This window comes from Sciurus carolinensis, chromosome 1 (genome assembly GCF_902686445.1).
Source record: "Sciurus carolinensis chromosome 1, mSciCar1.2, whole genome shotgun sequence".
NCBI lineage: Eukaryota > Metazoa > Chordata > Mammalia > Rodentia > Sciuridae > Sciurus > Sciurus carolinensis.
This window is the reverse complement of record NC_062213.1, coordinates 31580935-31607269: the sequence shown is the minus strand read 5'-3', so window position 1 is coordinate 31607269 and position 26335 is coordinate 31580935. Positions and strand designations below refer to the sequence as shown.

General features: G+C 33.1%; 1 protein-coding gene across 1 annotated transcript in view; it reads right to left on the bottom strand.

Moving 5' to 3' along the window:
- Nucleotides 1-26335, bottom strand: part of Eif3e (eukaryotic translation initiation factor 3 subunit E) — a 49747-nt gene that overhangs the window by 7934 nt on the left and 15478 nt on the right. Inside the window, exons 6-10 of the mRNA XM_047563005.1 lie at nucleotides 24309-24434; nucleotides 23518-23642; nucleotides 11187-11313; nucleotides 10347-10448; nucleotides 8749-8858 (exon numbers count right to left, since the gene is read on the bottom strand). Of these exons, the coding sequence (XP_047418961.1) occupies nucleotides 8749-8858; nucleotides 10347-10448; nucleotides 11187-11313; nucleotides 23518-23642; nucleotides 24309-24434 (590 nt within the window). The remainder of the gene's footprint in view (nucleotides 1-8748; nucleotides 8859-10346; nucleotides 10449-11186; nucleotides 11314-23517; nucleotides 23643-24308; nucleotides 24435-26335) is intronic.

Below are 26335 nucleotides of genomic sequence, written 5' to 3'. Positions count from 1 at the left end.
AAACTATAGATCTCAACAACACAATCAGCAATTTAGACTTAACGGACATATATAGAATATACCATCCAACAAAGAACGAATACACTTTCTTCTCAGCAGCACATGGATCCTTCTCTAAAATAGACCATATTTTATGCCACAAAGCTACTGTTAGCAAATACAAGAAGATAGAGATACTACCTTGTACTCTATCAGATCATAATGGATTGAAATTAGAAATAAATGACAGAATAAAAAACAGAAACTTCTCCAATACCTGGAGACTAAATAATACACTATTATATGATGAATGGATAACAGAAGACATCAGGAGGGAAATAAAAAAATTCTTAGAAGTAAACGAGAACAAAGACACATCATATCAAAATCTCTGGGACACTATGAAAGCAGTACTTAGAGGAAGATTTATTTCATGGGGTGCATTCAAAAAAAGAAGTAGAAATCAACAAAAAAACGACTTAACACTACAGCTCAAAGCCCTAGAAAAAGAAGAGCAGACCAATACCAAAAGTAGTAGAAGACAGGAAATAGTTAAAATCAGAGCCGAAATCAACGAAATCGAAACAAAAGAAACAATTGGAAAAATTAACAGAATAAATAGTTGGTTCTTTGAAAAAATAAATAAAATTGATAAACCCTTAGCCACACTAACAAAGAGAAAGAGGGAGAAAACTCAAATTACTAAAATTCGGAATGAACAAGGAAATATCACAACAGACACGAGTGAAATACAAAACACAATTAGAAGCTATTTCGAAAATCTATACTCCAACAAAACAGAAAACCTCGAAGACATCAACAAATTTCTAGAGACATATGAACTACCTAAACTGAACGAGGGGGACATACACAACTTAAATAAACCAATTTCAAGCAATGAAATAGAAGAGGTCATCAAAAGCCTACCAACAAAGAAAAGTCCAGGACCAGATGGGTTCTCAGCCGAGTTCTACAAAACCTTTAAAGAAGAGCTCATTCCAATACTCCTCAAACTATTCCATGAAATAGAAGAGAAGGGAACCCTACCAAACTCGTTCTATGAAGCCAATATCACCCTGATACCTAAACCAGACAGAGACACATCGAGGAAAGAAAATTTCAGACCAATATCCTTAATGAACATCGATGCAAAAATTCTCAACAAAATTTTAGCAAATCGCATACAAATATATATTAAAAAGATAGTGCACCACGATCAAGTGGGTTTTATCCCAGGGATGCAAGGTTGGTTCAACATTCGGAAATCAATAAATGTCATTCACCATATCAACAGACTTAAAGTTAAGAATCACATGATTATTTCAATAGATGCAGAAAAAGCATTTGATAAAATACAGCACCCCCTTCATGCTCAAAACACTAGAAAAAATTGGGGTAGTGGGAACATTCCTAAACATTATAAAGGCAATCTACGCTAAGCCCATGGCTAATATCATTCTAAATGGTGAAAAACTGAAAGCGTTCCCCCTAAAAACTGGAACAAGGCAGGGATGCCCTCTTTCACCGCTTCTATTCAACATCATCCTTGAAACTCTAGCCAGAGCAATCAGACAAACCAAAGAAATTAAAGGGATACGAATAGGAAAAGAAGAACTCAAACTATCCCTGTTCGCTGATGACATGATTATATATTTAGAGGAACCTGGAAATTCCACCAGAAAACTTTTAGAACTCATAAGTGAATTCAGTAAAGTAGCAGGTTACAAGATCAATGCTCATAAATCCAATGCATTTTTATACATAAGTGATGAATCTTCAGAAAGAGAAATTAGGAAAACTACCCCATTCACAATAGCATCGAAAAAAATAAAATACTTGGGAATCAATCTCACAAAAGAGGTGAAAGACCTCTACAATGAGAACTACAGAACACTAAAGAAAGAAATTCAAGAAAACCTTAGAAGATGGAAAGATCTCCCATGTTCCTGGATAGGCAGAATTAATATCGTCAAAATGGCTATACTACCTAAAGTGCTATACAGATTCAATGCAATTCCAATTAAAATCCCAATGATGTACCTTGCAGAAATAGAGCAAGCAATTATGAAATTCATCTGGAAGAATAAAAAACCTAGAATAGCTAAAGCAATCCTCAGTAGCAAGAGCGAAGCAGGGGGTATTGCAATACCAGATCTTCAACTCTACTACAAAGCAATAGTAACAAAAACGGCATGGTATTGGTACCAAAATAGACAGGTAGATCAATGGTACAGAATAGAGGACATGGACACAAACCCAAATAAATACAATTTTCTCATACTAGACAAAGGTTCCAACAATATGCAATGGAGAAAAGATAGCCTCTTCAACAAATGGTGCTGGGAAAACTGGAAAACCATATGCAATAGAATGAAATTAAACCCCTATCTCTCACCCTACACAAAACTCAACTCAAAATGGATCAAGGACCTCGGAATCAGACCAGAGACCCTGCATCTTATAGAAGAAAAAGTAGGTCCAAATCTTCAACTTGTTGGCTTAGGATCAGACTTCCTTAACAGGACTCCCATAGCACAAGAAATAAAAGCAAGAATCAACAACTGGGATAGATTCAAACTTAAAAGCTTTCTCTCAGCAAAGGAAACTATCAGAAATGTGAAGAGAGAGCCTACAGAGTGGGAGAATATCTTTGCCAACCATACCTCAGATAGAGCGCTAATTTCCAGAATCTATAAAGAACTCAAAAAACTCTACACGAAGAATACAAATAATCCAATCAACAAATGGGCTAAGGAAATGAACAGACACTTCACAGAAGAAGATGTACAAGTAATCAACAGATATATGAAAAAATGTTCAACATCCCTAGTAATAAGGGAAATGCAAATCAAAACTACCCTAAGATTTCATCTCACCCCAATTAGAATGGCGATTATCAAGAATACAAGCAACAATAGGTGTTGGCGAGGATGTGGTGAAAAAGGAACACTCATACATTGCTGGTGGGGTTGCAAATTAGTGCAGCCACTCTGGAAAGCAGTGTGGAGATTCCTCAGAAAGCTTGGAATGGAAACACCATTTGACCCAGCTATCCCACTCCTTGGCCTATACCCAAAGGACTTAAAATCAGCATACTACAGAGATACAGCCACATCAATGTTCACTGCTTCTCAATTCACCATAGCCAGATTGTGGAACCAACCTAGATGCCCTTCAGTTGATGAATGGATAAAGAAACTGTGGCATATTTATACAATGGAATATTACTCCGCAATGAAGAATGATAAAATTATGGCATTTGTAGGCAAATGGTCGAAATTGGAGAATATCATGCTAAGTGAGATAAGCCAATCTCAAAAAACTAAAGGACGAATGATCTCACTGATAAGCGGATGAGGACATATAATGGGGGGTGGGAGGGGCTAGCATTAGGTTTAGGGTTAGGTTTAGAGTTAGGCTAAGGAGAGCGGAAAGAATGAAGGAAAGAAGGACTGTGTAGAGGGAAAAGAGGGGTGGGAGGGGTGGGGGAGGGGAAAAATAAAATAAACATCATTACCCTATGTAAACGTAAAAAAAAAAATAAAAAAAAATAAATGATAATAATAATAATACAAAGAGTACATTACCTTATTTATAGTAAACCAGAAATACAATGATAATGGCCTTTGACACTATCTCAATCTGGGAATGTACCATTCCATTTCTTTCTAAGATTATGAATAAGAATTAGGCTTATTGATATGAATTGTTATGTGGTATAAGAACTTTAAAAAACTATTAAGATCTAAAAATGATACTTCATAAAATAAGTGAAGTAATGACTTCATATCTTAAAGAAATATAAGAGTAGTTGGCAAATACCTTCTTTTGTGAAAAGCTAAATCTAGCCCTCTATAGGGAAATCATATTAAAGTATATGCCAATGTGTTTATCATACACATTCAAAATATTACTTCCATACTTTGTTTTTATCTAGAGTTGAAAACTGGTCCAAGAAATTATTTTCAAACAGCTTTTAAATTTCGGACACACAACACATCTGGATAAACTATTCAGCTATACTAAATTAAACCCACCATAGTAATCTCTTCTGACAGATGTTGCATATTTTACAGTAAACAGATTTGTAACTTACCCTACAAATCTATGATTGTATATAAACTGATAAAAACATCTTAATATGCCTTTTTATAAGATATGACTATCACATGTGCTTACAGTTAACAAGTAAAGGAATCTATTAACAGAATGTTCCAAATCATAACTGCAGAGTTGTTTAATAAACCACGAGTTTTACAATACTATTATTATTCTATTCAACATTTGAAATGTGTCCTTTGTGGGGAGGACAAAAGGCCAGAAACACATCCTTTTCCCTCAACACAAGATAAAATGTCAAATAAATATACACTAACTAGAGGTATAGGTAGGCCAACATGAACAAGTGAATGGAATAATGTGTCATAATTAGTATTCAGTGGAAAAAAATCTAGTTTGGAGCTTAGGACATTTCATTTAGAGATTTATCAGGGTTCACCAAAACTTCTAAATAACTTCTTTCCAATATAAAAAATATGTCCATGTAATTTTTGCTCACTACTATATAATGTTCTTCAAAACATCTTTCTTAATTTGCAGTTTTATAATTTATTTGTACACTTATTTAATGTCTGCTTATTCCTCTGTATTTTAAGCTTTTGAGGGAATACTTCCTGCTTGCTCTCCAGTGATTGTCCCAGAAGAGACAGTCACTGTAATGTTTTCTTCTTTGAACATCTGTATTGGTTATGCTGTTATTAATTAATAACTACATAGTTTATTTGCCCTTTCTAAAACTTGGATTCTACCTTTTAGAAAAAGTTTTGCACATTCTCAAAATAAAACTATAGAATGGGAAAGCATAGTTGCCAGGGATAAGAAAATAGTGGCAGGGATGTGAGTAGGACTATGTTAAAGATCAATTCAAAGTGAAAGGTCCTGGTGGTAAAACTATCCACATAAAACATCCAGGTTGCAATATTTTACCATGGTTTCGCTAGATGGTAATAAAGGGAGAAACTGAACAAAGCACATGGGGATGGGGTACTCTATTATTTCTTAAAACTGATAAATGATGCTAAGACTTAAGGAAAAAAAATGAGGTTTGCATCAGAATTACTTATAAGTCTTTTATGAAAATAAAGTATAGATACAGGATTTTTACCCTATCCCCAAGAGTGCTTTTTTGTCTTTTAGGTGTTAGGCTCAGTCACCCATTATTATTATTTCTTTTCAAAGATTAACACTTGATTCTGATGTGTAATTAGAATCACTAATTTAGATAAAGCGATGATTCCCAAGGAACACTGCAAAAGAATCTCCTGAGAAGCTTTTACTCATATTTTCAGTCTTTTTCCCCCAAAATTTTTATTAGTACACTATAACTATGCATAATGGAGGCATTTGTCGTTACATATTTGTACATGATATAACAATGAATTTGGTCAGTATTGTTTGTTCTTCTTTCTCCCATATTTTTAAAATCCCCCGATTCCAGCAATTTTGATTCAGAAAGTTTGGGTGAGACCAGAAAATCTATTCTTTTTAATTTTGATTTCTCCAGATGAATTCAGTGTAAAGTTGGGTTTAAAAACCTTTGGAATAGAGCAGGTGTAGTGGCACATGCTTGTAATCCCAGTTACTTAGGATGTTGCCGCAAGAGGATCACAAGTTCAAGGCCAACCTCAGCAACTTAGCAAGACCGTATTTCGAAATAAAAAATAAAAAGGGCTGGGGATATGGCTCAGTGGTTAAGCACTTTTTGGTTCAATCCCCAGTACAAAAATAAAACTTCTGGATTGGTTGTTTTTTTGCTATGTATTGTTTAAAGGTTAATATTAGTTCTATTGATCATTTTTCATGAATTCCAAATCTTTGGAGTCTGAATCAAAATGTTTGCTGCATTTGTGAAAGCCCAACATGAATACTTAATATTATTTTCAGCTGCTGTATTTCTAACTCAGTAGAGCAGCTTTCAAAACATGAAAAAGTCTACCTTATTTATTATATAATAAAGATATTAGATCATTATCTGCCTTTCCATTACTTTACCAGGCTGTAATTTCATGGCAAAAAAAACCTGGTGACCAAATGTGGTGGTTTTCAATTCTAGCTGTACTCTGAAATAACCAAGTATAACACAGTATTCCCACTATACATCACAGAATAGCATACTCTTGGTAAATTTGATTCAAAAGTTTGTGGTGGCCACTAAGGAACCTGTTTGTAAAACAAATCTACAAAGACGTTGGAATTTCATCTTTATCCTCTGGTTCAACTGATACTCTAAATGGCTAAGTGGTCTAAACCTAGTATTTCTGAAAATACAAACTGCTTACAATGAAAAGGAATTTATAGTGAGGTACAGAACCCTATTAGCCTAGGCTCTGACATCAAATAAGACCCAAGTAAGCTTAATGGCCTGAAGCCTTAAGGTTCCCAGCTAAAACATAATGGACTTGTTAGTGTTTTGTAAAACTTTGTTTCAGAAGTTTCAAGGCTGCAAAATGAATTCTTAGTTGTCAGAAGAAAAAGCTACGGGATAAACAGGGGCCTGAATTGATCTGTCTGTATACATATGCAAATACATATAATACTGCATTTGAAAATAAGTACTATGTTTACAGGATGCATAGGCATCATGCACATGCAAGATCTGAAAGCTATGGTTCTAGAACTTGAAATGTAAACTACCTTTCAAGTGAACCACACTGAACAATAAAGATACAAAACATGCCCATCACTGCAAAAACAACTACTGAAAAGTCCTAATCTAGATGATTCAATAACTGTAGTATTGGGTTAAAAAGTGCCCAACATTTCTTTCAGCTCAAAAATTCTACCTTAATATTTGGAGAAAATACATTAATCTGTGTATTCTTTTCTTTTCTCCTTTTAAAATCTATATATTCTTAATTGTCCATGTTAGCATAACATTCCACACGCAGCTTTTAAGTTTGAACAACCCTAAGTGAAGGCAAGTACTAACACTATAGAAGAAAAAGACTGCTAGACTTTGGAAAATCACCAGGAATTTAGTTTGAAAATGCTTTGGACACTTTGTCTAGCAGAAAATTAAAGGGATCAAAGAAAAAATAAAAATCTATACTACAATAAATCTGAAAATTATTAGGTAATAATAATACCACAGACCGGTTTATAGAAACATTCCTACTTTATTATCTTCTCTGAGCTATGCATATCTACTAAGTAGACAGGAAAAATACTTAAATCTATTTTACTGCTAAACATAGGAAACAATCTTAAGAAACAAAATAGCAAACCTAAGGTCTGGAAGATAATAAAAGGAAACAATTAAAATAAACCTTTTTACCCATGGTACCTTAGATGAAAACACAAAGTTAAAAAACATTGTAATGTTCAAAAATGTTAGTTCACTACAAAGAACAAAAGAAATTTACTCACTTAACAAATATTTATACTATATATATTATACTGTAGGAAGCATGCTAATTGCTACAAAATTAGTATACTCAGTGATAAAGACAAAAGGGAGAGTCAGCTTTCAAAACATGGGTAAAGAAGTTCTGGACAAGAAATAAAAACCCCTCAAACACCCAAGTGACCATATTTTAATGATAAACAGGGAAAATTCCACAACTGAAACCAAAATACTAACATTCTTCTCTCACAAGCTCTAATTATAAATCTTAAGAACAAAGAACAATGCAAGAATTCAGTTATCTACTGTCCACCAGAGTCCCACATATGATTTACTTACCTCTTTATCTCAGAATATAAACGTATTCTTTAAGACAAATGTTTAAAATTATGTCTTCATGCTTTAGTAAAGTACCAAAAAAAACTGAATTTCAAGATCCACAGGAAAAGTCCTATGATTTCTATACTTCTAACTGGATAATCACTTCCTGATAATCACTTAAATAATGACCCACTAAATGGTATTAAAGAAAAATAATTTGGTCTACAAACAATTCCTCAGAGGCAAACATTAAAGTACTTAGTTTTTATGTTTTATTTTTTACTTCATCTGTGCCCAAAAGGCAGTAATTATTTTTCAAACTCTAAAATGTGAAATTAGGCCTGGGTTGTGGCTCAGTGGTGGAGCACTTGCCCAGCATGTGGGAGGCACTGGGTTCAATTCTAAAAGAATAAAAATAAAGGTCTATCAACATCTAAAATGTGAAATTAGTTTCGAATAGGTTATGTACATTTGATATTTTTTTTCCTAATAAATATCTCACACACAAGAAAATTTCAACTACAATTCACCATAATTTTTTCATGTTTCAACATTTTAGGATGTCTCAGGAGTTTACTATGAGAATTCAAATATGTAATTAAATAAAACAAACTTAATTAACGAATGATTACCAAATGTAGTGGTCTTTCAACAAAACTTACAATTTACTAAGAGTGAACCCCTAATTTCAAGTACTGTTGAAAACTATTTTAAAACTGGTAACTTTACTTTTTCTTCCTATGTAATGGTACAACAGTATTTACTCCTTAAAAAGTAACTGACAAGTATATACTACCTTAAACTTGATATTTTGAAAAATTATGCTGTGCCACATACATAAAAACTAAAAATATTTCTGAGTCTACAGCAACAAAGAAGTTAATTTTTTACAAATCACTAATAAATTGTTTCCTTTTTATCCTATAAGTGAAAGAAAATAAAGATTTAATTAACTGGAATCCCATTAAATGTAACTATTTTATAATAAATGGAAAATTCCAAATATTTGAAAGTAAAAAATACTTATCAAATCAGGGTGTTCTTACTTAATGCTGATACACTGATGGATTCGACAAAAAGTCTCAAATATAAACAGACGGGCATTTTCAATGAAATCCTCAAGACAAGCCACCAGGAAGAAGTCATTCACAAGCACCTATGTATACAAAAGAAAAAAATTAATGACTCAGAAAACTGATTTTCAAAAACCTGACTCAAACACTGTCTTGCTTTACTTATTGTGCCATTCATTACAACTGTACCACCTAAGAGTTCTATACCATAGCACCTTCATGACACTACATATGTTCCAGCATCTAACAACCTAAACAAGCAGTAAAACAATGGTGGAGGTAAAAAAAAAAAAAACCCGAAACTCATTCTACTCCTGACTTTAAATAAAAGAGCAATCTTTTGATAAAGCAGCTTTGTCTTGTCCAATATACAGAAATCTTTTGTAGATACCTTTTTAGGTTACTTAAAATAAATAATTGACTAAAGACATGAATACTTCTGTGACAGAAAAAAGTAGGCTTGGAAAACTGTAAAGGAAAGGTAGCAAGGGGTGGCTTGTTTTCCACAGGGATTAAAAAAGAGAATATTTCAACTCTAAGAACAGCAAACAGGTTCTGGATTTACAGCCCTGGATTTACAGGAAGGTCTCCATATTTAGCATAGTGAATATACACCAAAAATATCACAGATGACAATAGATATACAAATTATCAAACTAGATTCCAATTTTCAGTTTTGCCTAACGTTTGAAAATCACTACTGGTCGGGTGCAGTGGCACACATACCTGTAATTCCAGCAACTCGGAAGGCTGAGGCAGGGGGATGGTAAATTCAAAGCCAACCTCAGCAACTTAGCAAGGCCGTAAATAACTTAAAAAAATTCAGTCTCAAAATAAAAAAAGAATAAATAAGGGGTTGGGGATATGGGTGGAGTAGATAAGCACCCTTGGGTTCCATCCCTGGTACCAAAAAAAAAAAAAGAAAGAAAGAAAGAAAGAAAGAAAAAGATCACTTCTGAATGTGTATTTCTTTTTTTCACAGAGAAAGAAGATCTTAGTCTGTCAACAAACTGCCTATTTTGTTCCAAAATGTGAATACAAAAGATAAAATTGATAACTAGTAACTTGAGAATCGAGCAAATAGAACTATATTTATCAGGTAACTTCTTACTTTAGTATTTTAAAACTCATAGACTTATTCAAGTTTCTGTTGAACAATAGAAACACCATAATTATAAAATTTGTAACTACAATGTGTTGCCTGGTCATACAGCAAATGTTAAAATGCAATCATGTGAAAAATTCTGAAGACAGTCACCTATGAAACAAAATAGTGAATTACAATTGTGACATGTAATTCACAGTGACCTAGCCTATACGTATAAAATATCTATTTACTCATTCAAGTTAAGACATAGAATTGAAGATTCACATGTGCACTTAAAATACCTCCAATGTTTTAACAAACTAACAAAAGAGATACATTTATGCCAACATTAAAAATGTCTTCTCTAACATTCCCTAATAATCTGCCATTTTAAGATTAACATTTTTCTGATATAACTGATTAACTCTATAATATTCAAAAATTTAAGAATATTATTAGTTCATAAATAAAAATTCATACTCACTGATTCACATTCCCTCAGCTTTTTCTGAGCCCCATCGAAATCAAAGTTAACATATAAGCATTCAACAAATTCAGTAATTGGGTCTTTATATGTATAAGACTCCTGTAAAATTAAGACAATGTCCAGTTAGATCTGGTTAAACACTATTTATCAGACAGCTCCTAAAATATCCCATTCTTCGTTTTCTTCTTCTTTACCACTGATTCATAACAAATAAATAACCTAGCATCATCTTCTCAAATCAATCGCTATAATCCTGATTCCAGATCACACATAATGTTACAAAACTATTCAAACCAAGTTCTTCAAATTCTCATCATAGAATCATTCCAAAAGCTTGACTTGAGTCTCCTTTAGTCAAGCAACGATGAACTTTCCCAGGTATAAAGATATTATTACCCTACTGCTGACAATGCTTCTTTATATTTATTCTTGGATCAAATAAAGATTTAACTTCTTTTCCTAATCCATTTTTTTTTGAGAAGCTCATTACAAATTAATCAGCAGGGCTGTGTGGCTTTTGCCCAACTTGGGGGCAATTCTAAAGATCATTCCTCTGGAATACAGCAGCTAATGACCTCCAGATAGCTTGTCTTTGCTATAACAGCAACACAGATGTATTAAAACAGCAATAATCATTTATATAAAATGTAACATAAGAATATATTGGACATAAAGACAGTAAATGCTCATTTAAGTCTCTTCTCTCCTCTAAACTTCACTATGCTTCTCTCCTATTTTCAGTACATTTGTACCTTAAGAAATAAGAGTCTTACTTTAGAAAAGCAGATTAGACCTAAAGTTCTGGTACTTTAAAAAATAAATAAAGATTTGTTTTACCTGTTGAATAACTTTTACTAAATCTTTTAGCACCTGCCGGCGTTTGCGAACATCTTTGTTTGTTATGACCGCGGTAGTCAAATAGCGGAGAATATGTGGACACATAGTCTGAATTGCATTAAGATACCTAAAGTAAAAATAACAGTTACTATTTAATAACTTATCTAGTTTTCTACATCTACAACCCAGTATGAGTTAAACACCTAAGCAGTCCATTGTACTGCACTGTTTCACTAGCCTAAAAATGGAATATTGTAAGGACATCACATCCAAGAAAATAAAGAGAATTCAATTATAGTAATCTAAATGACAATACCATCTAGTATTCCTTAACTTAGAGTGAGATGGAAGACTCACTTAAAAAACTAAGGATTCCATAATCATTGCTGACTTTAGAAGGCCAGTAGATATGCTGCCGGTATATTCTGAAAGACTACTAAGGTTATGACTTTCATTTACCCATTAGAACAATTATGTGAAAACCTGTGTGCAAAATACTCATCATAATCAGGAAATCAAGCACTTACACAAATAAAAGAATGAGGGATGAAATACTGGAAACAATAGGGAAAAATCAACTGTTAACTATTACACAATCTGGGCTAAATCAGTAGCAACAGCAATCAGAAAAAAGGGAACAGATGTTAGATAACTGTCAACAGGGCCTTGGCTAATATTTAATAAATCTTGATATTGTGATGATCAAGAGTAGATAACCTTCTGACCTACAGTGTATACCTCCTGAAATGTTCCTTGAACAACTCCTTATTTATTTATCTAATACGTATTAACTGAGCACCGCTGCGTGCCAGGTTCTAGGTTAGTTCAGATTTAATAATAAAGTCTACTATTCTTGGTTGAACATTTGAACCCCAAACTACCTTATCTAGCTCTATATCCCATCACACAACCATTGACAGCTTCCTACTTCCTTCCTTAAAACCTCACTCCACATGAATTGCTCTCCCAATATACACCTCTGAAAACCTAAATCCTAGTCATCCATCAAGGTCCAACTTAAATATCTTATCTTCCAAGTTCTTTCAGACTGTAATTTTTAAAACTTTATTGTACTGTAGATTCCCTACAAATACACTTTGAGAGGACCCTAGAATTTAACACTCAATTCTATATGGTATCACTTAGTCTTCTTTAAATGCTCCCTAAACAAGGTAAGGTATAAAAAGAATCAATATTCACTCAAGAATATAACAACTTCTAGGAAGAGGCCTAAAATGTGCCAAATAAAAGCTGTATCATCTTAGAAACAGCCTGAGTTTCAAGTGGCAATTTTAAAAACTATAATTCTCATTCAGAACAATTAATAATTCTCCATATTCTCTTGCCAGAGACCTCATGTATAAGTATAGGAGGGCATGATAATTTTCTTCCTAGGGTAGGAGGCATTTATGAGTTCACTAATAAATTCATCCAAAATCATTAAACAACAATAATAAGTTCTGTAAGTTTACTGTATATGATGTTAAATTCACTTCTTTTTTTGCTTATCCTGGCTTTCTATCATTACACTACATGTATTTTCATTATCTTTTTCTGGAGAATGACTTTCTTGGGAAATCATTTATTTCAGATAGCATATGCAAGAGGCTGACAAAATTTTCGTGAAGGACCAAATATTTTCAGCTTTGCACGCAAGAAGCAAATTGAGATAATGTAGGGACTAATGTAAGAAAAAAAGGAGATAATATGAGACTGAAGCAGAAGGATCACAAGTTTGAAGCTAGTCTTGGCAACTTAGTGAAGCCCTAAGCCATTTAGGCAGACACTGTCTCAAAAAATAAAAAGGGCTGTGGATGTACCTCAATGATTTGGGTTCTTCAATCCCCAGTATGAAAAATAGGATGACTAATTTCCAAAACATTTTACTGACAAAACTCAAAATACAGTAAACTTTTAAGTATAATTTTAAAAATATTTTTATAATTAAAAAAATATAAGTTTAGTAAGTGAATTCCTTCATTGTCAATAACTCCACTTAATCAGGTTCAAATTTAGAGGTTCTTCACATTAAAACCAACTGCAAATGAGATCTCACATATTTAGTTTTTTTTTTTTTTTTTTTTTTTTGGTACTGCTGCAGATCAAACCCATTGCCTCATGAATGCTAGGCAAGCACTGTACCACTGAACTATATACCCAGCCCTTTATATTTTGTCTTTCAAAACATTTTATTTTTTATGTAGACAGGTACTACAAAATACTGCTATTAATTGACAAGCATATAATTTAACTGAGTACATTTATTGCATAGAGAATCCTATTAAATTCTTTTGATATTGCCTTTTAGTGTGTCATTACACTTAAGATTAATCACCTCCAATTCAATTACTGTTAAAGGAATTTTGAAATCTGAAAATTTCCTTTGTACTTGCAATTACGTCTAAAACTTTTAGGAACTGTAATCTGAGCTTGAAAACATGAATGTTGCAAACTGCAGGAATGAAGGTCTTGGTTGTTTTAACTTTGGAGAAAACAGAAAATGTATGTAGCAGATAGACATTACTTGTGATTCATATATGTTAGTTATCACTGAAAAGACTTCAGTATGAATTTTACATAAAAGCACCATTTTACTTTGTAATTTTAGATTGAACAGACTAAAAAACAAAAGACTGAAGCAAAAGTTAATATTGAATTATTCAGGGTGTGACAACAGTAGTGAAAGGCAATTTTTATCACTCAGGAAAATGTCATTCTTTCTCTAGAGCAACATGGTTTCAATATCTTCAACTATAAGCAACTGTTGTAGTTTTTAAATAAACGTATTTTTTCTGGACATGTTTGTTTGGCTGCTGCAATCAAAAACAATTTAACTAAATCACGAATGATAAATAATTTTCCTTGGAAAACTTCACTTTTATTACCAACCATAATAAGAACCAATAAGAAACTTGCTTTGGTTGAAACTTCATTTTCATTAATTTTTGTGAGGAAATTCTGCTATGATGTAATATTTAATATTAAATTTTCTAATTTTTCTTAGTTACTGTCCTATCAATTAGTGTCTACTCAATGCTTTGCTTATCTAATCCAATATAAGAGAAAAACCACACTCCACTGTGCCTTAAAAGCACATTTAAAGTCTACTTCTCTCCTTGTTTTGACATAAGTATGCACTTATAATAAAAATATACAAGGGCTGGGGATATAGCTCAGTTGGTAAAGTGCTTGCCTTGCAAGCACAAGGCCCTGGGTTCAATCTCCAGCACCGCAAAATAAATAAATAAATAAATAAATAAATAAATAAATAAATAAATAATACAAATAAACAAAATGTTTCAGTGTCATATACATAGTACAAGAAACATTAAGGCCTTACTGTGGCATTAGTGGGATCTGTAGTACAGCAGTAGAGTGAGAGAGAAAACACAATGTGTAACCTCTAATCTCAACTACTTAACCCTACCAGTATATTTCAAAAGCAGCCAGTATCTATATCCATATCTACACCTATATATCCTAGTAAGAGTGGCTATTTTCCAATAAAAATTTAAGACAATGAAGTTTAAAGTTCATATAGTTTTCAAATAACAGTTCATTTTCCCCTAAGACACTTAAAATGTAAAAGCTATTCTTAGATTGAGGGCCCTATGAAAACACTGGCCACGGGACAGATTTATCAGTCAGTGATTCAGAGTTTGCAGACCCCTGATACACAGCATTACCATAGTTCTGGACTTTCAAACACAGCAGAGACACTCCACCTTTTAGGGCAGAAGTGATCAATTCTGTGCATGTATGTATAGGTAATGGCATAGGAATTAGGGATGATTCTTTCAAAGCTATCTCAATTCACATTCTTATATGATTATCAATTATAATGATGATTAAACATAGAACAATATTTAATTCAAACACAAGGAAAACCACGGATTCATGTTAACAGCCTATATATTACCACTCCAATCTTTTGTTTTACCTCCCTGGTTTATCATCTCTTTTCTTGGTCAATCCAAATTTAAAAGTTCAAATTTTCATTTGTATGGTTTGACTTTTTTCCAATTCTCACCAATGTGTTCTTATGCTACTTCCTGTGTTATTAGTTTGGAATATAAGCTATTTGAAAATGGGCTACACCTCCTATTTTTAAAATCAGATAATATTTTTTATTTTAAATAAGAGCCTCAATATTTCTTTTGAAGTATAATTTCATGGTAACTAAGTAAAAATGTTTTCAGTTTATTTTTTAACTCTAGTACAACACATGTTCCAAGTGTACAATTTTATTGACGTTTTCCTAGTGTTTCACAACTGTAAGTCAGAAAATGTAGTAATCAAAAGATAACACAAAATATGAAAAATAAAAGCAAGACAAATAAAATAAAAGCACCTGGATGTCCTGTTAATAATAAAACTTGAAAATTCTTAGGAAAGTCACATTATTTTTACATAAAAAGCAAATTAAAACATTCTTTTAGTAACTGATCTTGGCATATTTCTTTTTCTAACTGGGGAACAACAAGGCATTGTATTATAAATGCATTCTTCTTCTGATAGCATTTACATTTAGTGGCAAAGCCTCACCTCTAACAGCCCAGGAACAGGGTTCTATGTTGCACTGATATCTTATATATTACGTTACACTTAAAAGTTCAACATTTTTCAAATGTGTAAATCATCTACATTTTAGATGGAGAATAAATTATGGCAGAAATGATAATATACGTGATCTCAGAGACTAACTTGTATTGGCACCTGAACTTTCAAAGACAAATGTATAAAATTATTTCCAAAGTATACGCACACACACACACCCTTCCCCCAATTCATAATTCATTTAAAATATCAATAACACACTCATACCATTCAGTAAAGTTACTAAAAATCATCAAATTGTTAACAGACTCTTTTGGTTCTTTATACCTGAGGTCATGGTATCAAACCATACCAGTCACTTTAATTTTTACCTTCACAGTTCTTCAGGTAAATATTTTGCTAGTTTCAACTATGTCCTTGATCAAACAGTACAAATCAGTAATTTCTAAAAATTTTAACCCTTGAGTACTAATTTTTTAAAGACCCTGTATGACTAAATGGAAATGCTCAAAGTGCTTCTGCTGTATACTTCTGTGTCATGGTTGTCTTAAGAAAAAATACTTGAAGGATACATGTGGACCACCTCCCTCCTCCTTGATCCCAGCATGTCATTCCCCCTCCAAAACCTTCATAAGGCTCTTAATGGTGCTTATTTGCTTGAAAGCAGGCTCCCAAGAGGGAGGGGGCTGCCCTTTAAATGTCTTTTTGACTGTAAGACCGGGCTGTGAATTAGTGAGACGTGAGAAAAGCCCCAGGCTAATGGCAGAAATCTGTACTTTGAACATGTGTTTTTGTGTTGTGGGGAGGTTGGAAGGAAAGGAAAAATGCTTCAAGAGATGACTGAGCTCCTTTTCTCAAAGGACACTATTTTCACCTAAATGAATGAGAGACAAACCAAAGTTATTCAGATTTGGAATTCTAGAAAATGGAGTGAACCAGTCCTAAAAAAAAAAAAAAAACTAAGCAAAGCACTATAAAACTTAAAATACTTTTGCTATTGAAAAATAAGTAAGACCCTTAAAGAAAAAGTAGAACTTTGGAAATTTTTTTTATCTATCACTGGGAGTTTGACAGTTTTCTAATACCTAAAGTCTTTTCTAATGACTTTGGGACTAATGTTAATCAATGTGGGGTTTTTTGATATTGTACAATGTTAACACACTGAAATACCTGCACAACTCACTGCACCAATGTTTCCAAAACAATAATGTGTAATGTTATAAAATCATGCATGGATAAAAGATTCATTCCAAATTGTAAGATATACAAATATATTCTGCAATACCGATACAGTTAAAAATTAAAGAAGTTTAAGTAATATGGTTTCAGACCTTTTAAAACCACTTGTCAAGTTTTGTTGTATTATTCAAAAAGAATATTCACAATAATCTGAAAAGGTGTTTAGATATAAACACAACTGTTTTCCAACTTCACATAGATGTGAGGCTTAGGCTTTCTTTGTATACTTCAAACAACATATCAAAACAAATGAAAATTATGTTTAAAAGCAGATATGAAAATTCAGCAAACACAGATGTCAATTCAGCAATTAAAGAGATACAAAAATTTAAAATGCTACCCTTTTGGCTAAATTGTTTTCAAAAAGTCATTTTTTGCGTAACTTTTATGACAAATTCAATCAGTTTACTACATAGCCATCAAGAAATACTTTTAATTTATATATTAACCCCAGCCCTTCACACACTAAATTCTGTGTGTGTACACATTAATAGATATAACCAATGCAAAGAGTTTACTTCAACAATTCATAATATTGGTAGGGGTTGACTAAAATATTTAGGGACAATTGGTTATTTGAAACAACATTCCCAAAGATAACAGTAATGTCATTCTATTTCTCCTTCAAAACATCCAATGGCTCTTCAGGATGTATTACTAATTTGGATCACTCAAGAGGGAGGTTTTTATGGATGTTCCAATAGAGTTCTATTTGCTTCATAAAGTTAGAATATCTCCATATATACACACACTTTTTAAAAAATATATTTTTAGTTGCAGATGGACAAAATACCTTTACTTAATTAATTAGTTTATTTTTATGTGATGCTCAGGACAAACCCAGTGCCTCACATGTGCTAGGCAAGTGCCCTACCACTGAGCCACACCCCAGCCCTACACACACATATCAACCATAAAATAACTAATAAATGTATCAGGATCCAGAGTCCTTTCAGTGGATTCATTTAAAAACGACAATGCCTCTCAATTCCTTCCTTGGTTCACTGATCTGATAATGCCACCTGGAGTATTCTAGGATTTAGAGAATATCCTCCAAGAATATTTTGTCCTTATGATTTTTAATTTTTAAAATATTATAACATTCACATTTTACTTTTTCTTTTATTTTCAAGTAAAATTTATAGTTTAAGACCAGTAATTTCAATATTTTAACCATATAGTTAATTTTATTTCCATTGCCTTTTGTTGAGAATAATAACATGTTAACTAACTCAGGCTGACTCCTTACTCCCTGGCGAGTGAGCAAGATCAAGGCCTTAAAGGCTGGTTTCAAAAGTTAATGACATAAATCGGACCACTGTCAGGGATTGGTTAACAACAGTTCCGCCAACGTGATCAGCTCATGCTTGACATATAGTCCTATGGGACTCTCGCCTGCTGTGAACCCCCCCACCATGCCTTGCTGACCTTTAAGCTGATTGGTTCCCGCCTAGCCTCCACCCTACATAAAAGCTGTGTGACTTCCTCAATAAAAGAGTTCCTGCTGTGACTGGTCTCCCTGACTCCTCTGATTGTCTGATTGTCCTCCGCCCGGGGGGCTGGGTGCAGGTTGTCAGTTGGCCCTACCTTTCCAGGTCTGGCCTTGTTGGAGAGTGCTCCCTTCCCTTGTCACTGGTCAAGAAAAGCAAGGGGGGCGGGGCTGGGAGATAGCTCAGCTGGTAGAGTGCTCGCCTTGCAAACACAAGGCCCTGAGTTCGATCCCCAGTACCGCAAAAAAAAAAAAAAAAAAAAAAAGAGCAAGGGGGCTAAAGACCCCGACAGCCTTTATCGTATATATCTTTGCTTTTTATTAAAAATTTAAGTACCAGAAGCTATGAATTAACTTTAGAGGGCTGATTTGATAGATTTTCTTTTGTAAAAATTTGATTTTTATCTTAAAAATTTTTTAAGATCACAATTATATTACTAATACCTATAACAAGACGTTCTAATGCATTAAACACTTTAATTTCATAAAGGACAGAGTTGTCACAAAGTGACCCATATTATTTCACAAGTGTTTCAGGTTTATATTTCCTCTTATTGCTTGAAAATTTTGTAAGATTCAGAAGAATTTAATGTTTCTTTTGGGTTACATACACAACTGCAAAAAACAAGGGAGTGGTTATACTACTAAGTGGCAGCACAGTAGCCAATTCACAGTGATTCCTACAGATGGATTAAGGGAGAGCTTTCCTTATCCTTAATCCAGCAACAGGCATCACCAACACTGGAGGCAGTTGTGACAGGATCCAATGTTAGGGTCACATCTGCTCATTCAGGTTAGGCTCATCCTTCCCATTCTTAACTTTCAGAGTATCGATCCATGCTCAGGATAAGATTACAGGTTTTAGTCAGGAGGGAAGGAAAATACTGACTGAATTATTAGTAAATGTCTTCTTATTTGGATGCATGTTTGATTAAATCTCCATAGATATGGAGAAATACATACTCAAATATTGATTTGAAATTCTCAAAACATCCTTTTTTATAAGACGCATGAATGGCTGCACAAAGGATACAGGAAAAAGGTTCTCAGGAACCACGATTAAGGGCCTACTCTCAAAGCAGTAGTAAGAAACAAGACACCATCAGAGACCAATTAATTACCAGATAAGAGGACCACAGAAGAATCTAGTAAGATATTAACAACTGAAACAAATAAACAGCAATACAGAGGAATGAGAACAGTGTAAGAGGTGCTGGTCTGAAATGGAATCATAAAAACACAACTACACAACTTGGAATTGTTCGACCAAATTTTTAGGGTGATAAACATGCAAAAACTGCATGGCCCTAGTGGCAGGAATATTCCTATTGCAAAGATGGTTGTCAGGCCAGCTTAACCTAATGGTGCCATTAAACTTTCTAGTTATAAATTAACTCTCCATTCTGATTCCAAGAACTCATAAAGTACCCTTTGGATTGTTATGTAGTTTCCTGTGGGAAAAAAGTCTACATGATGAGAACATTCTGTTCAAATGTATCACTACACTTAATGATCTTAGCACTTATACTACTCATTTTAAATCAGTGATGGCATTCTGGTTTTATAAATTAGGTTTGTTTCTAAAGTTAGGTTCAAATTTGTTCCTCAGAGATCTACCCATAGAACATTGCCAAATAAATGTGCAGAGCTTATCATGTCAAGGTCAGAACAAAGAAATGCATCCTTACAGAATCTTATTTTAGTTGTATGTTGGATTTCTTTTCTTAAACATTTTTACCTAGTTTTTTATTTCCTGAAATGTATAGAGTATGATTTACATAATTTTTAAGATTACAAAAAACTGCAACATCCAGCAAAGAGCAATGTATGAAAAAAATTTTAATTGTATCTACAATATTAATACTGAATTTCCCACAAATAGGATTTAGGAAGGAACAGCCACACAGGTCATGAATTAGGTACTGAGAAGGCATATTTCAATGTTATAAACATCTCTCATTGGAGAAAAGAAACAACCATAATGCTGTATAAATTATAATTTTCATCTTTCACCATTTATTTACACTTAAAATTAAAATTTTAGAATGCAGGTAAAGATCATACAGACTCGCAGCTCAATGCCATATTTGTTTGTCCTTCTTTAAAAAAAAAAATCCTGTTAGAGAAATATGCAAATAGTGACTAATTATATTAGTACTGAACTTAAGTTGCAATGTTAGTATGAAAAACAAACCAGACTAGTAAGTGTTAGAATCAGATTCAGGTAAACATTTAGTATTTAATACAGAAAATATAGTAACACATCTCTTAAAAATTACGCATTTTTCCACCAAAAAAATTACTGGCACTTTTCCATTGTCTAAATATTTTTTTCAACTGTATCAATAACTTAAAACTTCTCTTAAATTGAAACTCCTGGTTGATTATGTCAACAATTTAGCCAACAAGGTCAAATATTTCAGTCTGAAAATCTTCCTAAAGCAAACACTTAAAAAAAGTACATGCTTATCAATGTGGTTCAGTTTAGATTATTATATTCCATCAACCTATCTGAAAATATCAAGAGTATCACTTTACTTTCAAGACTGAAAATTACAGAAAAATGTTAAAAACAGACTGTTGACTTAATCTTCATTTATGTTTCATATTGAAAGAGTATTACACTTTTTCTAAACTACACTTTTGTAAATTAAAATGTTGTTTTAGTTAGCTTTTTCGCTGCTGTGACTGAAAGACCTGACCAGAACAACTGTACAGGAGGAAAAGTTTATTTAGGGGCTCACAGTTTCGTAAGTCTCAGTCCATAAGTGGTTGGTTCCACTCCTCGGGGCTCAAGGTGAGGCAAGTCATCATGGCAGAAGAATGTGGCAAAGGGAAGTAACTCACATGATGATCAGATAACAGAGAAAGACTCCACTCCCCAAATACAAAATATATATCCTATAGCTACACTCCCAAAGAACCACTTCCTCTAGCCACACCCACCTGCCTCTAGTTACAATCAGTTAATTCCATCAGGGATTAATTTACTGATTGGGTTAAGGTCATATGACTTAATCATTTTGCCTCCAAACCTTGCATTATCCGACATGTGAGCTTTTGGCATACATCACACCTAAACCATAACAAATGTCCATTTTTTAGTAAATGTTAAAATCATAAATTTTGTTGTTAGAAATGTGTTAAAATTATAATTTGACAGACAACTATGGCAGAAAATGAAATAACATGTAAGAAAACTATAAAACTTTCATTTAGGTTAATAAATAGCAAAAACATGGTCTAAGAGTGTTACATGAAATCTGGGGCTGGGGTTGTAGCTCACTGATAGAAACTTGCCTGGCACATGTGAGGTACTGGTTCAATCCATAGCACCATGTAAAAACAAATAAAGTAAAGGTATTGTGTCCATATACAACTAAAAATAAATAAAAATTTTTAAAAAGAGTGTTTACATGAAATCTGGCTAACAATACAGTTAATATGAAGTCATAACAAGAAGCAATTACTAAATGGATTCTATTAATTAAGCAAATGTATAAACAGGAGCTAATTTTGCCACCACACTCTGTAAAGCTCAGATAATAATCCTAGAATAGGTTTCAATTTTGAAGTTATAGATTTTAAGGATAGGAAATAAATGGAAATGATTTAAGGAAGACAACCAAGCCAGTGCCAGAGTCTGAAAACCTGTTATTTAATGAAGTGACACAGAGATACTTATTCTAAAGGACACAAAAGGTCACAAAGAGAAGTAATAATTATCTTCAAATATGAGGTATTTAAATAAAGCAGGCTTGTCTTCTGTTGTTTAAACTAACTGAGAAACAAGTCAAAGTTTCAGGGGCATTTGAACTCAACTGGAAGAGTAAATTTTTGAAATTTACTAGTTAATAGAATAAAATGTGCATTTAGAATAATCTAGCTTATAAAGCAGTGAATCTGATAGTAAATAAAAATTTATTAAATTTCTTATCAAAAGAAAATACTCTGAAACTTTTGACACTGTAATGAACTACTGAGACACAAAGTGACAACAAAATAAAGGCCACTTATACACACACATATACAAGAGTAATATATTAGCAAACAAGCACAACAATAAACTTAAAAATCAGGTACAGAGTCATTATGGAATAGGAATATAAAGAATATATCAATAAAGTATATTTTCTATAATGAGAAATGATCAATTGCATGTTTTGTGTGCTATCATCACATTGAACTATACAAAAAGGTACAAGTTTTGTAAAATGAACTTAAAAACAAAATGGGATGGAATGAGGGAAAGAAGAAAGAAAAATACTCCCAAAAAGTGAATTTCTTATCATCAACAGATTAATCTAAAGCTAAATAGAACGAAGATGATACAAGAAGTTTTCTTCCATAAGATATATATATTTCTTTCCAATAATATAAATTAGAAATTTCTAAAATTTTAATGTATAGTCATCCCCCAGTATTCACATGAAATTGGTTCTAGAACACTCTGCACAAGCAAAATCCACCAATGCTCAAGCCCCTTATCTAAATGGAGCAGTGTTTGCTTATAAACTAAGCACATCCTCCCATATACTTTAAATCATCTCTATAAACACAATTAACACATAATACAATATAAATGCTATGCACGTAGTTGTTATGCTGTAATCACAAGAACAAAGAATCTGTACATGTTCAGTATAGACAAACTCCCCCCCTGAATATTTTCAATCTTTGGTTGGTTGAATAGCAGATGTGCAACCCACACGTATGGGAGGCCAACTGTGTACATAAATTTCCTAGGATTTTGTTAAACATAATTCAATCAGTTCCTTTTTTTGGTGAGTCCTGAGATTCTACCTGATGCCCATGCTACTGTGCCAGGGACTTTAAAATAGCACTTTGAGGAGCCTACAGCACGTTTTATCAAATAAATCACTTAAGAGTTACATGTGAGCTTTCCAACTGAAATGCAAAGCTACCACATAAGGAAGAAAATAAATGAAGAAAAACAAATTTACATGTTTCAAAGTACATTTTAAGTTTGAAAACTTCCATACAATTTCAGAAAATTAAACCAAATAATACAGTGAAATAACTTACTGTGGTTGGTAAAGGAAGAGATCAATAATATTATCACGACCTTTGGGGTGATTGAAGAAAACGAACAAAGACCAGTGAATGAGCCATGTTCGCTGCTGAAGAGACTGAAGTGGAGAACTTACAGACTAAAAGAATTAAAAAAAAAAGTACATAGAGGAAATATTAGTATAAAACAAAAGGGAAGGGAATAAATATCACTGATTTCAAATCTGTAATTAAAAACTGGACCCTTCCAAGGCATGTACTAGGGTCATTATGATTCAAGTCTGACCCCATTCTTCCTCTCTGCATGATTTTCTAAGATTCAAATTATCACACTCTTCTTAGAGACAGAATCAATAATGTCCACTAAATCACACTTGGATTTTAAATTATAATAATCACTTCGGAAAACATTTTAAAATCAAGGACTGAACTAAACATTTCCTAGTTGGTTTTATTAGACATTAATTATGTCTAATACACATCATCATATGCACAGGACTTTCAATAACAGGGGGCACTAATAACAACAATGCCATCTTCACTAGCATATTAAAAACAGGCACAATATCTATAGCAGTAAAGAAGACTGAGTTCTTTTCTATAAGACCAAAAGAAGTTTGATAGTTCTCGCCAAAGAATATTCAATAAAACTTGGTCAGCTCACCAACTCAGTGGTTTAAATCAGGTCAAACAAAAGTTAATCTAAAACTTTTCAGTCCCCGCCCCCCCCACAAACTAGATAGTATTCTTTCCTTATCAGAGACTACTAAGTGTACACATAAATCATACTGAAAAGTGCAACTCACATTATTATCTATGGTCTCTTTTAATCGTGTAAGATCTTCCATAGCTGCATCCCAATTCTGCATCAAGATCTCAGAAGCCAGTTTTCCCCACAGTGAACTTAAAGCATTTCTATCTGTTGCTGGTACCTGTTGAACAATCATAATTAATAATATTCTGAACCCTCTGGAGGAAAAAAGATAATGTACATGTTATACCCCACATATTCATATAGTCTACAAAAAGATGTTACCTCCCCACATAAAACTTTAGTTATCTAAGTCCTTACTAGATCACACTATTTCAAATAACTTAATTTACTAAAAGTACTTAATCTTTAATATCCGATCTAGATTAGAAAATAACAAACCAGGAAACAGAAGTACTGTTTAAACACAACCTACTTGAAATAATTTAAACACACAAATTTTAGGAACGTAAGACTTTAGAAATAAAGTTAGATTCACAGAAGTTTGTCACTTAAATCACTGCAATGAAGATACAGGAAACCAAGACTTATGGATCTCATTTACAGTGTAATGAAAAATTATGTACAAAATGAAAGAAACCTCAAATGATGACATGAATGGAAGCAGTTATAGGGACAAAGAGAAAAAAAAAATAGGCCCACTAGTTCATAATAATAGTTACTGAAGGATTAAATACTAAACAATAAGTTAGTTTCTCATAAACCTAACAAAACCTCCATAAGGTAAATGGTCTTTATTCTTACTTTCAGGAGGGAAGCAAAAGGGTCGATAGCATGGATAATAATATAATCTAACTCAGTTGTGTAGTTTAAATAATATATGTAGAGATTATATCTCCTGATACATAGTAAGAACTCAGTAAATGTGAGTTATTATCAAAATGATTATGAACCACACTGAGATTCCATCTCATTCCAGTCAGTGAGATGGCAATTATCAAGAATACTAACCAGGGGCCATAGCTTTGGAGGCTGAGACAGGACGATCTTGAGTTCAAAGCTAACCTCAGCAACAGTGAGGCACTAAGAAACTCAGTGAGACTCTGTCTTTAAAAAAAAAAAAAAAAAAAAACAAAAAACAGGGTTGGGGATGCTCAGTGGTTAAATGCACTGATTGTAATTTCCAGTACCCCACAAAACAATACTAGTAACAATAAATGGTGAGGATGTGGGAAAAAGGTACACTTAACATTGCTGGTAGGACTGCGAATTGGTTCAACAGCTCTGGAAGGCAGATTCCTTAAAAAACTTGGAATGGGACCACCACCATTTGATCCAGTTATCCCACTCCTCAGTATATAGCTGAAGAACTTAAAACTAGCATACTAAAATGATGCAGCAATATCAATGTATACAGCAGGTCAATTGACAATAGTTAAGCTATGAAACCAACCAAGGTGCTCTTCAACAGATGAATGAATAAAGAAAAGGTGGTACCTATACACAATGGAATGTTGCTCAGCCATAAAGAAAAAAATTATGGCATTTGCCAGTACGGAACTACAGACTATCATGCTAAGTGAAAAAGCTGATCTCAAAAAACCAAAGGCTGAATGTTCTCTCTGGGAGTTCATTGGATTAGACAAAGGGGAATGATGGAAAAGCAGAATAGATGGGAATAGGAAATACAGTAGAATGAATTGACATAACTTTCCTTTGTCCATATATGAATAAACCACCACTGAAACTCCACATTATATTCCACCACAAGAATGGGAATCCTAATTAGAATAAGTTATACTCCATATATGTATAATATGTCAAAGTACATTCTACTGTCATATGTATCTTAAAAATAAATAAATAAATTTAAAAAATGATGAGGAAAGGGAAATGATATCAATTCTACAGGCTGACTGAACAATAGTCTGCCCATCCTAAATTCCATTCGTTGGTAGTAGTAATTATCAAAAAATGTACTGGAAAACATTTAGCCAACTCTAAGAGCAGGCAAATAAGAGAGACTACATCTATACATTTTAAAACACAGTCATAAAACCACTAGTTCTAAATATTATCACAAAGAACATTCACAACACAATTTGTACACGAATATTCATG